This window comes from Felis catus, chromosome A3, assembly GCF_018350175.1.
Source record: "Felis catus isolate Fca126 chromosome A3, F.catus_Fca126_mat1.0, whole genome shotgun sequence".
NCBI lineage: Eukaryota > Metazoa > Chordata > Mammalia > Carnivora > Felidae > Felis > Felis catus.
The window spans coordinates 79,410,563-79,425,198 of NC_058370.1; the positions used below are offsets into that span (position 1 = coordinate 79,410,563).

A 14,636-nucleotide genomic window follows, 5' to 3' on the forward strand; every position below is an offset into this window, starting at 1 on the left:
AGAAAATTTTAAAAGACCATATACCAACAATGAAGTGAATCAGTAATCAAAAAACTCCCCAAAATCACAAGTCCATGACCAGATGGCTTCACAAATGAATTCTATGAAACATTTAAATAAGAGTTAATACCTATTCTTCTGGAACTATTCCAAAAAATACAAGCGGGAGGAAAATCTCCAAACACATTCTATGACGCCAATATCACCCTGATACCAAAACCAGACAAAGACACCACCAAAAAAAAGAGAATTATAGGCCAATCTCCCTCATGAATATAGATGCAAAAGTCCTCAAAATTATTGTCAAACCAAATAAATAATACAATAAAAAAATCATACACTGCAATCAAGTGTGATTTATTTCCAGGATGCACGATGGTTCAATACTCATAAATCAATCAGACACATGAAATCAATCAATGAGAAAGGATAAAAAACATATCATTGTTAAATGGTTTCTCTGCTTCTATTGAAAATTACAACATTCATTCACAATAAAAAACTACAACAAAGCAGGTCTAGAGGGAATATATTATCAACATAATAAAGGTCTTATATGAAAAACTCAGAGCCAGGGCACCTGGGTGGCTCAGTTGGCTGAGCATCCGACATCAGCCCAGGTCATGATCTCACAGTTTGTGAGCTGGAGCCCCGCATCGGGCTTGCTGCTGTTAGTGCAGAGCCCACTTCAGATCTTCTGTTCCCCCCTCTCTCCTTCTCTGTCCTTTCCCTGTTCCTGCTTGTGCTCTTACTCTCAAAAATAAATAAAACATTTAAAAGAAATTAAACAAACAAGCCCAGAGCCAGCATCAGACTCAGTGGTAAAAAACTGAGAATTTTTCCCCTAAGGTCAGAAACAAGACAGGATGTCCATTTTCACTACGTTCATTCAACATAGTAGTAGAAATCCTAGCAACCAAGAGTGCTTGAGTGGCTCAGTCGGTTAAGCGTCCAACTCTTGATTTCGGCTCAGGTAACGATTTCAAGGTTCTTGAGTTCAGCACCAGGCTCTGTGCTAACAGCACGGAGTGGGCCTGAGAGTCTCTCTCCCCTCTCTCTCCCCCGCTTCCCTGCTCACACACACACTCTCTCTCTCTCAAACTAAATAAACATTAAAAAAGGAAGGGAGGGAGGAAGAGGAAAGAAAGAAAGAAAGAAAGAAAGAAAGAAAGAAAGAAAGAAAGAAAGAAAGAAAGAAAGAAAGAAAGAAAGAAAGAAAGAAAGAAAGAAAGAAAGAAAGAAAGAAGGAAGGAAGGAAGGAAGGAAGGAAGGAAGGAAGGAAGGAAGGAAGGAAGGAAGGAAGGAAGGAAAGAAAAGCAAGGCAGAAAGAAAAAGAAAGAAATCCTAGTAATCAGAGAAGAAAAAGAAAGGTACCCAAATTGGTTAAGGAAGAAGTAAAATTCTATTTGCAGATGACATACTACATATACAGAACCCTAAAGGCTCCACAAAAAGGTAACAGAACTGAGCAAGAGTTCAATAAAATTGCAAGATACAAAATCAATGTACAGAAACTGACTACATTTATGTACACTAATAATAAAGCAGCAGAAAGAAAAATTAAGAGAAACAATCCCATCTACAGCTGCACCAAAATTAATAAAATACACATAGGAATAAACTTAACCTGAAGTGAAAGACCTATACTCCAAAAACTATAAAGCACTGATAAATTCAAGTTAACACAAAATAATGGAAAGACATTCCATGCTCATGGATTCATACTGCCCAAAGAAATCTACACATTTAATACAATTACTATCAAAACACCAATGGCATTTTTCACAGAACTAGAACAATTCCAAAATTTGTATGCACCCACAAAACACCTCGAACAGCCAAAGCAATCTTGAAAAAGAAAGACAAATCTGGAGTTACCACAATTCCAGACTTCAAGTTGTATTACAAAGCAGTAGTCATCAAAACAATACAGTACTGGCACAAAAAGAAACCCACAAATCAATGGAATTGGATAGAAAGCCTAGAAATGAACCCACGATTATAGGGTCAATTAATCTTTGACAAACGAGGAATGAAGATACATTGGGGAAAAAACAGCTCTTCAACAAATGGTGTGCAAAAACTGGGTAGCTACATGCAAAGGAATGAAACTGGACCACTTTCTTACATCATAAACAAAAATAAACCCGAAAAGGATTAAGGACCTAAATGTGTTATCTGAAACCATAAAAATCCTATAAAAGACCACAGGCAGTAATTTCTCAGACATCGGCCATAGCAAAATTTTCCTAGATATGTCTCCTGAGTCAAAGGAAACCAAAGCAAAAATAAACTATTACAACTTCATCAAACTTCTTTGCTGTACAGCAAAGCAAACTTCTTTGCTGTACAGCAAAGAAACAATCAACAAAACTAAAAAAGGCAAACTTACTGAATGGGAAAAGATATCTGCAAATGACATATCTGATAAAGAGTTAATATCCAGGGGCACCTGGGTGGCTCAGTGGGTTAAGCATTTCAACTCAGGTCATGATCTCAAGGTTCTTGGGTTTGAGCCCCACATCAGACTCTGTGCTGACAGGTCAGAGCCTGAAGCCTGCTTTAGATTCTGTGTCTCCCTCTCTCTCTGCCCCTCCTCTGGTCTGTCTCTGTCTCTGTCTCTCTCAAAAAAAAAAACATTAAAAAAAATTAAATTAAAAAGAGTTAATATCCAAAATATGTAAAGAACTTATGGGGCGCCTGGGTGGCTTAGTCAGTTAAGCATCCATCTTTGGCTCAGGTCATGATCTTTCAGTTCCCAAGTTCAAGCTCTGCATTGGGCTCTATGCTGACAGCTCAGGGCTGCAGCCTGCTTCGTGTTCTGTGTCTCCCTCTCTCTCTCTGCTCCTCCCCCACTTGCGCTCTGTCTCTCTCAAAAATAAAAAAACTTAAAAAAAAAAAGAACTTATACAACTCAACACATACACACTACTGGGACCTCATGAAGATAAAAAGCTTCTGCACTGCAAAGGAAACAATCAACAAAACTAAAAGGCAACCAATGGAATGGGAAAAGATATTTGCAAATGACCTATCAGACAAAGGGCTAGTATCCAAAATCTATAAAGAACTCACCAAACTCCACACCCAAAAAACAATCCAGTGAAAAAATAGGCAGAAAACATGAATAGACACTTCTCTAAAGAAGACATCCGGATGGCCAACAGGCGCATGAAAAGATGCTCAACGTCACTCATCAGGGAGATTCAAATCAAAACCACAGAGATACCACCTCATGCCAGTCAGAGTGGCTAAAATGAACAAATCAGGAGACTACAGATGCTGGCCAAGATGTGGAGAAACGGGAACCCTCTTGCACTGTTGGTGGGAATGAAAATTGGTGCAGCCGCTCTGGAAAACAGTGTGGAGGTTCCTCAAAAAATTAAAAACAGATCTACCCTAGGACCCAGCAATAGCACTGCTAGGAATTTACCCAAGGGATACAGAAGTGCTGATGCATAGGGGCACTTGTACCCTGATGTTTACAGCAGCACTTTCAACAGCCAAATTATGAAAAGAGCCTAAATGTCCATCAACTGATGAATAGATAAAGAAATTGTGGTTTTTATACACAATGGAATATTACTTGGCAATGAGAAAGAATGAAATATGGCCTTTTGTAGCGTGGATGGAAATGGAACGTGTTACGCTAAGTGAAATAAGTCATACAGAGAAAGACAGATACCATATGTTTTCACTCTTATGTGGATCCTGAGAAACTAAGTAGAAGACCACAGGGGAGGGGAAATAAACCTGAGAATAAACTGAGGGTTGATGGGGGGTGGGAGGGAGGGGAGTGTGGTGCTGGGAATTGAGGAGGGCACCTATTGGGATGAGCACTGGGTGTTGTATGGAAACCACTTTGACAATAAATTTCATATTAAAAAAAAAAGTTACACAACTCAACACACACACACACACACACACACAATTAAAAATGGGCAGAAGAGGGACGCCTGGGTGGTTTAGTTGGTTAAGCGTCTGATTCTGGGTTTCAGCTCAGGTCATCATCTCCTGGTTTGTGAGTTCAAGCCCCAGTTCATGAGTTCGAGCCCACATTGGGCTCAGTGCTAACAGCATGGAGCATGCTTGGGATTCTCTGTCTCCCTCTCTCTCTGTCCCTCCCCCCACCACACACGTGCATGTTTTCTCTCAAAATAAACTTAAAAAATAATAAAAAAAAAATAAAAATTGTTTTAAAAAAGCACATTAATACCTCCACACATAAATACAAAAAAATATGATGAGAGAAATTTAAAACATGCAAATAAAAACACATTTACCATATTTACAGATAAGGAGACTCAATACTGAAGAGATGACAGTTCTCTCCGAATGATGTATAGATTCATGGCAACCCAAAATGTTTATGTGCAGAGCTTAGGTGTTGATTCCAAATGGAAAGGTCCATGAGGAGACAAAACACTCTTTAAGAATGACAGTGTATGGTAATGTAATGTACAGCATGGTGACTGTACTTAACAATACTGTATTGCATACTTGAAAGTAAGAATAGTTCTTAAAAGTTCTCAGGACAAGAAAAAAAAATTTGTTAACCATGAATGGTGTTGGATGTTAACTACTTATTGTAGCAAACATTTTGCAATATATACAAATTAATTATTACATTCTACACCTCAAGCTAATATAATGCTATATGTCAATTACACCTAAAAAAAAAAACAAACAAAAATAAAAACGTAGAAGAATGACAGGAAAGTAGAATTTGCTTTACTAGATAGCAAGACTTATTATAAAGCTCCAGAAATTAAGATGATGTGATTAAGCAAAGAGACTAATGTAATATGCTAGAGATCCCAGACCCATAACACACCTAATTTATAACAAAAATTATACTGGGAAACAAAGAATAAAGGACGGTCTTTGTTGAATTGCTAGAACCAGGGTTTGTCTATAAGAAAATTAATCTTGACCACCCACACCATACACAAAAATCAACTCCAATCGAGCTGTAATCAAAATGTGAAAGAAAAACAATACAACTTCCAGAATATCAGAAAATAACTTCATGACCTTAGGGTGAGAAGACTTTTTCATCCACAAATGAAAAAACGCTTTGATAAATTACAAACCATTAAGATTGAGGAATAATAGCTCTTAACAGACACAGGGGAATGAAAAGCAAACCATAGACTGGAAGAAGATACTAGCAATATATGTATGTCAGACAAGGGATTTGCATATGAAACATAAGGAATCTTCACACATCTGTAAGGAAAAGCAGACATTGTGATTTTTTAAAACAAGTAAACGACGTGAAAAAGTACTTCTCATAAAATAACCAAACGGTGAATATGCCTATGAAACAGTATTGAATTTCATTATAGGCACACATTGGAGATACTGCAGGTTCAGTTCTAGACCACCACAATAAAGCTAATGTCACAATAAAGCAAGTCCAACTAATTTTTTAGTTTTCCAGTACATATAAAACTTGTGTATATACTATATTGTAGTCTATTAAATGTGAAAAAATATACCTAAAAAAATGTATAAACCTTAATTAAAATTCTTTGTTGTTAAAAAATACTAACCATCCTATGATGGTTAGTGATTTGTAATCATTGATCACCATTACAAATATAAAAATAATGAAAAAGTTTAAAATGTGGTAAGAATTACAAGAATGACATAAAGTGAACCACTTATTGGAAAAAAGGCATCAATAGATTTGCTCAACACAGGTTGCCACAAACCATCCCTTTGTAAAACTCTCATTACCTGGGAAGCTCAAAAAAAAGAAAGTTCAATAAAACAAAGTATCTCTGCTTCCACACTTACTGTGCTTCACAGTAACTGACATTTACAACACAGAATAATTATCTTCTTTACAAATGCAGAAAAATGTTATTAAGTCTTCTAATACAGAAGAAAGTCAGGCACACTGTAGTAGCACCCTAAGCAAACAATCTTGTAACTAAAAGTCTAAAATGCCAAAAATTTCCCAGTACAAAATCACAGGCAAGGAAAGTAAAATTAACATAAGACTTCTGTTCACACAAGTAGTAAAGATCTAAATTTACTTATTTAACTTAAATTAGTTACTTTATACAAATTCCATTTTTATTATAAGACCTTTTATAAAGGCTTCTGTACCCAATTTTTTTCAAAATATAACCCAAGGAAAAAAATTCTTGTACATGCAAGCCACTCAAAACCTGTTTTTCTGGACATAAAACTCATGTTATTAAAGCCATTAATTCCCAAGATTAAAACCAATTCCAAACAATACTTACATTAGATACAACTGTAATAAATGCATGTGCTATAAGAAATGGCAAAGTTTCAGGAGTTCCATATTCAAAGCAATCCTTCATGAGAGAAAGGCCATTTTTCCCACAAAACAAACATACATAACGAAGCAAATGCAATGGTACTTCTACATCCTGAGGGGGAAAAAAAAATTTAAACTCATCAGGAATAATTTTCATTTTATTACCAAAATGGAAAAGATACTGACCAAATATAAAAATAAACTCAAAGACCTATATGAGTAAAAAACTGAATTTTCCATAAACCTGAGAATAAGAAAAACATAAACACTTACATTCATATCACAGAATGCCCCTAATATGTTGCTTTCTTGGGTTGATATATCCTGATTTAAAAAAACAAAAACAAAGTAAACACAATTAGGTCACCCTACAAGATAATAATCTCTGAAGAAAAAAATACAATTTCTGTATCAAATATACTCAAAAAAAGACAATATTCTATAGATTGAGTTTACACAACATGAAACAGGTTTTTGCAATTGTTTCTCATCATGAATAATGATATTCCTAACTGAAGCTTATACGCTTCAGTTCTAATATGTATTTTAACTCTTCTGCAAAGAAATCTCTCTACACTATATACTATATATATTGCCTTTTCAATAAAAAATGTCTCCATAAAGAATTGGGATAATTGTCACAAAAATAGATAACATTTTAAAACCACTTAATTTTTACCTAAAAATTCCACAATGTGCTTTGTATACATATGGTTTAAACTACTTGATAGCATATTCATTCACTGTTGGCGAGAATATGAACAGGTATGACCTTGTTGGAGGGCAATTTGGCCATATCTACCAACATTTAAAATGCACATTCTCTTTGAACCAGCAATTCATCTTCTGGTTATTTATCCTAACAACTAATAAAAGCAGTGCTAGAAAAGTTTAATGATGCTTACCTGAAATTATTTATAATATCTCAAACTTAGAAACAACTTAAATATCCATCAACTGGATGGCTAAAATGTGATATAACCATCTAGGGTCTTATACAGCTTTCAAAAATAAGGTGAAATGCCACGAGGCATCTTTTTGGGACAATGGAACTGTTGTAAAAATGCAATGAGGTAATGGTAACACAATTCTGTAAACTTACTAAAACATGTTTAAATTATATATTTTAAGCAACTGATTCTTATGGTAAGTTATTCCTTTAAAAAGCTAAGGTGGGGGCGCCTGGGTGGCTCAGTTGGTTGGGCTTCCAACTTCAGCTCAGGTCATGATCTCACGGTCTGTGAGTTCGAGCCCCACGTAAGGCTCTGTGCTGACAGCTCAGAACCTGGAGCCTGCTTCGGATTCTGTGTCTCCCTCTCTCTCTGACCCTCCACCATTCATAACTCTGTCTCTGTCTCAAAAATAAATAAACATTAAAAATTTAAAAAAAAAAAAAAAGCTAGGTGGGTCCACATGTACAGGCATCAAAAGATACTGCCTTGTATTACATTTTTAAAACTTAGGATTTACGAACTTGATCTTATTTTCTTTACTTTTTATATGTCTGGAAATAATCTGAATTAATTTCCTAACAATGGTTTTTCTGATGATAGAGAAAGGAGAGGTTCAAGGCTCTTTTAAGTCTATATTTTGTATATTCTGTATTTTTTAGTCACAATGAAAATCTTTCTATCAGAAAGTTTAATACTTTCATCTGAAAAACACTACCAAAGAAACCTGTCATTCATTGCTGTTACCTGCTTGCTTTATGTAAATTCCATTGCTGAAATGAAGTTCGAAAACAACTGATTGAGAGCATCACATAAAACTCTCAGAACATTTCCAACTAATCAAAAACTGTCCTAAGACAGGTCAAAACACCTGTCAAAGCGAGTATACTAAACTTAAATTTATTCCTGAGCTTCTACTAGCAGGGCCACAGGTAAAGCTTTAAATTATTCTCAACAAACCTTCTGTCTTCAACAAATCCAGAATGTAAGAACACCTGTGGTATTAAAGATTCATGGGCCAGATCAACCATGCTGGAATATTAGACTGGAGTCAAGATTTCTAGTGCCTAACATGAACACAGCTAGAAAATGTCCTAACAGAATTCTATTCTGATGTGCAAAATGTCACCTCTTGGACTTGGTTACTTCTATTTTCACTCCTCAAAAGAACTATTTTATCCTTTCTTGTTTCTACTCTTAATATATGAAGACATTATTCTAAGGTGTCTTTAAAATCTCATCTTTAGTAGTATATAAAGAGTTAACATAGACCTATAGGTAACAACATTATGAACAATACTAAGAAGGCTCCCTGAAATCCAAATCAACATCAATTTTGTTTCAAAGTTCTAATTTTAGGAGCCCCTGGGTGGCTTAGTCGGTTAAGTGTCCGACTTCAGCTGAGGTCACGATCTCATGGTCCATGGGTTCAAGCCCTGCATTGAGATCTGCAATGACAGTGCACAGCCTGCTTGGTATTCCTCTCTCTACCTCTCTCTCTGCCCCTCCCCAACTCACACTTTCTCTCTCAAAATAAATAAACTTAAAAAAAAAAGTTCCAATTTTAAATTGATCCCTAAAAAGGCCTTAAGAAACCTATTAGTTTTTGTCTTTTTAGAAAATCTCTCATTTATTACATAAGATAAAGACACTCTATTTCTAGAACTACAGAGAGGGACCTATAACTTTAAAAGAGAAAATAGAGAAATAAATGAGTAATCAGAAAGTAATTCCTTGGGGCACTTGGGTGGCTCAGTCGGTTGAGCGGCCGACTTCGGCTCAGGTCATATCTTGCGGTCCGTGAGTTTGAGCCCCGCGTCAGGCTCTGTGCTGACAGCTCAGAGCCTGGAGCCTGTTTCAGATTCTGTGTCTCCCTCTCTCTGACCCTCCTCCGTTCATACTCTGTCTCTCTCTGTCTCAAAAATAAATAAACGTTAAAAAAAATTTTTTTTAAAGAAAAAAAAAGAAAGTAATTCCACATCTAATTAAACAAGGGGGAGCCTAGGTGGCTCGGTCAGGTAACCATCTGACACTTGACTTCGGCTTAGATCATGATCTCACAGTTCATGGGACTGAGCCACAGGTCAGGCTCTGAGCCAACAGTGGGAAACCTGCTTGGAAGTCTCTCTCACCCTATCCCTCCCTACCACAAATGCACTCTCTCAAAATAAACATTAAGAAAAATAAAAATTAAATTAAAAACAAACAAACCAACAAATGCTGCTCCATGACCAAACCACGAAAAACTGAAGGCCAGTGAATTAGGAATAGAATTTTTGCTTAAAAAGAAGTCATCAGCGTATCAAATAATCTGCTGTTATGGAAAATTAAGACTACCAATTCTGGAGAGCATACAGTTTACCACCAATGACTAGACCTAATCAAACAAAGCCATACTCTCCAACAGTTCTGCAAAACAGAACACTCTGCTATGATGGAAATACTGTCTACACTGTCCAATACACTAGCCACGAGCCCCATGTGACTACTGAGCTTTTAAAATATGGGAAGGAAGGAAGGAAGGAAGGAAGGAAGGAAGGAAGGAAGGAAGGAAGGAAGGAAAGAAGGAAAGAAGGAAAGAAGGAAAGAAGGAAAGAAGGAAAGAAGGAAAGAAGGAAAGAAAGAAAGAAAGAAAGAAAGAAAGAAAGAAAGAAAGAAAGAAAGAAAGGAAAAAAGAAAGAAAGAAAGAGTAAAAAGAAATATGGTTAGTGTGACTGAAGAACAAATTCAATTTATTTTAATTTTAGTTAACTTAAATAGCCAGATTTATCTGTTCACTACCATACTGGGCAGCAGAGCTTTAAAGTAAAGAAGCTCAGGAGAGGATAGTGATAAAATGCAATCCAAGAAAGTCTCCATTGGCTTATAATTGCTTGTAAATGAACAAGCAGAGCTTCTATTCGCTTCTACAGAAGTAAGCCATCCACACAGATTGGTGACAAGGAAGATAATGAGTAGAAGACAAACAAGCTATTTGAGTTGTTTAGGATTGTTCCTTGAATGTGAGTACTGTAGATTATTCAACTTTGTATACACAATAAATAGTGCAGTTCCTAGAATAGATGGTCAATGTTTATTTTTTTAATAGTTTGAATAAGGTACATCTGTTTATCAAAATTAGAGACAAATCTAAGCGTCTGAATTCTATAAATATAAAACAAAAAAAAGTCATAAATCAGTATGGGATTCAGTTAGTGATGGTTGCACAACTGTAGGAATACACTACAACTTATTAAATTGTATACATTAAAAGGGTGAATTTAAAATACTTAATTTAATTTAATAAAGCATAAATTAAAGTCAGTGGAAAGTGGCAAGAGAAAACCCAACCAGATTCAGAAATCTGGAACATAGTGTATATATTTAAGTCTATCTAATCATATCTCACATATTTAACAAGGGCAATGTTTCTCTTCTTTTCTCTAATTTTTATACTCATTTCACTTTACTTTGGAAAAAAACTTAGAACACTAGGGCAACACCTCACAGAATTACACATAATGATTCAGAATTAAGAAAAGAATGCAACAGCTCCTTGTCCCCATCCCCAAAAAGTTTAACCTCAATTAAATATACCTATTTCTAATTACTACACCTTTTAAAATATTATTGACTTTGATAGGAAGAAAAGCAGGATATAGACAGGAAGGGATGGGGAGAAGGAGGGGCTCCAAGTTCCTACTTTATTCACTACTGGCAAGATAGCAATAGCTGCAGAGATTAGTCTGAAGTGATGTGAGAAGCAGTGTAGCAGGGTAAGACCTGAATTCTTTGTTTTTTGTTTTTTTAATTTTATTTTAGAGAGAGACAGCATGAGTGGATGAGAAGAACAAAGAGAGAGAATTTTAAGTAGTCTCCATGCTCAACACACAGCCGAACACAAGGCTCAGTCTCACAACCGTGTGATGATGACGACCTTAGCCGAAATCAAGACTCAGATGCTTAACTTGACTGAGCCACCCAGGCACCCCAGAATAAGACCTGAATTCTACAATTCTCAGCAATATACGTTGCAAACCTGACCAAAACTTTTAACCCGTGTAAGCCAATGCCCTTTATATAAAATCAGGTTGTTGACAGTTTTCTAAAGTCATAGCTATCTAAATATTAACACATGAGTACTGAATCATCTTCTGAAAAGTCCTGGCCAATTTGTGCTTCTTTAGAAAAGTCAATATCAAGATCAAATTAAAATCAAAGTTAAATATGACTGCTACCACATAGAACCACATGGCCACTAGGACAGAAACCATACGTTTTTCAAGAATTTGTAATAAAACATTACTAACATATCAGAAACCTGGGAAACAGCTATATTATGAACAGAATATTACAGAAGCACACAAATTCTGTATAAGGAGATGACAATTCTGTGTAGCACTGTATTACATTGTATTACATCTAAGGTGTTTTTTTTTTTAATTAGAATTTTACCTCAAAGACCTCATGAAATTATTGCTTTCAACCAAAGAGTCACATGGAATGACTGATCCTCAATAACAGTAATAATGAGGCACTTTATTTCAAACAGGAAAGTAGAGGAGTGGGAGTATGCTTATATTTGGAGATTTTTTTTTTCCAATAACATTAAAAAATGATAAACTGGTGAGCAAACTGATTTGAGGAAGAAAATAGCAGATTTAGTATTACCTGAGTTCTGTTAAAAATTTTTAACTGGAGAAATTTATTAAATTATGTAATCAAAAATTAAATTTAACTACTAAGTTAAATTTATTAAAATTTATTTAATTTAGGGGCGCCTGGGTAGCGCAGTCGGTTAAGCGTCCGACTTCAGCCAGGTCACGATCTCGTGGTCCGGGAGTTCGAGCCCCGCGTCAGGCTCTGGGCTGATGGCTCGGAGCCTGGAGCCTGTTTCCGATTCTGTGTCTCCCTCTCTCTCCGCCCCTCCCCCGTTCATGCTCTGTCTCTCTCTGTCCCAAAAATAAATAAACGTTGAAAAAAAAAAAAATTAAAAAAAAAATAAATAAATAAAATAAAATAAAATTTATTTAATTTAAAGATTAAATTTAAATTAATTATATTGTAATAAGCATAATTAATTTAAAATAAAAATTTATTAAATTTTTTTAAATAAAAAGGATGCTGAGCTGACATTTTTTAGGATGTTTACTAAATGATTCATTAAAAGGTTTCTATATGGAAAGATAACAAAGAATTCTAGAAAGTAGAGCACAATGTTTTAAAATATTTTTATGGAAAATTCCAATAGGGGAAATACGCACCTCCTAGGCTGTTTTTAAATAGTCTCAATTCAATGTGAAAACATTTTCAGTAAGGAACTACTTTTTTCCAGATGAAGAAAGAAGTTTAGAGAAGTCAATATGAAGATTACAGAATAAGCCAGAGAAAATAGGCAGACTTTTTTAAAAAGCATGTGGTAGATCTGTTAAATTTTAAAATGAGGTGTTTCATCCAGAGATGGAGTCTACTTCATACCCCCCTGAATCTGAACTGCCCTCATTAAGTGCTTAAACAGAATGTGGTAGAATTTATACTGTTTCAGAGGCTGGACCTTAAGAGGCCTTATATACAAGCTTACACATTTGTCTTCCTGGAGAAATTCTAAGATCACCATGTAAAGAAGCCAATCAACTCTAGTGGAGAATGAGAGGCCATGTGGAGAAAACCCAAGGAGCCCTAGACAACATCCAGCACCAACTGTCAGTCATGTGAGTGAAACTATGTTGGACCTTTAAACTCTTCCATCTCTCAAAGTAAATATACAACTGCCTAAGTGAGGCCACATAAAACCAATAGAATTGCCCAGCCAACTCAGACAAGCATGAGAAATAACAGATCTGTTTTTTTATGCCACTTACATAACACATTATCATATTAACTGTCTCAATTCCCACCATGTGTATAAAGTAATGCTATCATCTAAATAAACCTAAGGTGGGTTTCTAAACTCTTTGAAAGGCTTATAAAAGTATCACTAATGCAGTATGTCAAGCATCTTGACTTATTATAAAAGAAAGTACTATCATTTAGAACAGGTAGTTAAAGGGGCACCTCAGCGACTCAGTCAGTCAAGTGTCCAACTTCAGCTCAGGTCATGATCTCAAAGTTCGTGGGTTCGAGCCCCGCATCGGGCTCTGTGCTGACAGCTCACAGCCTGGAGCCTGCTTCAGATTCTCTCCCTCTCTCTGACCCTCCCCCACTCACTCTTGTCTCTCTCTCTCTCTCTCTCTCTCTCTCTCTCTCTCTCTCTCAAAAATAAACATTAAAAAAAAAAAACTTTGTAGTTAAGGATACTTTGTTTTCTTAATGTGAGAAATTCCAAATACTGTTACCAATGTTTCTAAGAATAAAATTCAAAATTCCACCTGCTTCTTTTTCCTCAATTATTACTTTCTGAAAGTATCACACTACAGCATAAGTGTACATCAGCAAAATGTTTTATATCACTGACAGTTTAATTCTTAGGAGTTCAATCTGTGAATCTTTCCTTAATAGGACTATGTTGAGCAAATGTTCAACCCAAGTTGCTACTAAAATGGTTTAGAGAAAACTGGAATACTTTTTCCTAACAGTAGTTATTTTTATAAATTTTTCCATCAATAATAACTGTCTTTATTCAGGAAAAATTGACAACTATAACTTAGTATTACTTAAAATTCACAATACCTATTTTCACATACCTCTATAGTAGGATGAGTATTATGCTTGTACGCGGTATATAAAGGAAACTGAATTTGAAAAATTTTTGCCACACATAGTAAGAGTTTTTCCTTCTCATCTGTACTCCATAAACTAAAAGGATCACAACTCTTTGAAGATTCCTCCTCAGTCAGATTACAAATTCTTGTAGAGTTTGATTTTTTTTCTATTGATTTTTGTCTTTCTGTACTTCCTTCATTACACTCTCTTTCTATACTCAGTGGTTCTTCCACTTGATTACTCTCATCTTGCCACGTGGAATCTATGTTAATAGTAGTACAATGTTTACAAAGCTGGTCCCGGAGTACTTGAACTTGGGCAATCACTAAGTTAATAAGTGCACACACTACTTGGTTAAAAATCTCCAAATGCTTATATTCCTTGAAGCAGCATAGACATTGCCTATAAGAGAAAGAAAATTTTTCAATAAATTAATGCTTTCTAGAGAGACAATTGTATATTTCAAGTAATATAAAAATTACAAATCGGCAAATCCTAAAGTACCTTTTTTTTTTTTTTTTTTTTTTTTTTTTAAAGTTTTGGTCTCCTTTTTCCTGACAGGGTAGCACTACAGTCATTTATAAAGATAGCATCACACCAAAAACTGGTACTTCGGTTAGTAAAAAGTCACCAAATTAGGTTGACAGCTATAGTCTTCAGTGTTATCTAGATATTTATCTGCTTTTCCATATAAAGAACCATTTAAAAAC

The 14,636-nt window shown here is 35.4% G+C and overlaps 1 protein-coding gene across 3 annotated transcripts in view; it reads right to left on the reverse strand.

Annotated features, from left to right (window-relative positions):
- The window catches only part of USP34 (ubiquitin specific peptidase 34), a 249,863-nt gene that overhangs the window by 178,399 nt on the left and 56,828 nt on the right, over window positions 1-14,636 (reverse strand). For all 3 annotated transcript variants that reach the window (XM_045054250.1, XM_045054251.1, XM_045054249.1), the window contains exons 3-5: window positions 13,908-14,328; window positions 6,569-6,619; window positions 6,258-6,407 (exon numbers count right to left, since the gene is read on the reverse strand). In XM_045054250.1, the coding sequence (XP_044910185.1) occupies window positions 6,258-6,407; window positions 6,569-6,619; window positions 13,908-14,328 (622 nt within the window). The remainder of the gene's footprint in view (window positions 1-6,257; window positions 6,408-6,568; window positions 6,620-13,907; window positions 14,329-14,636) is intronic.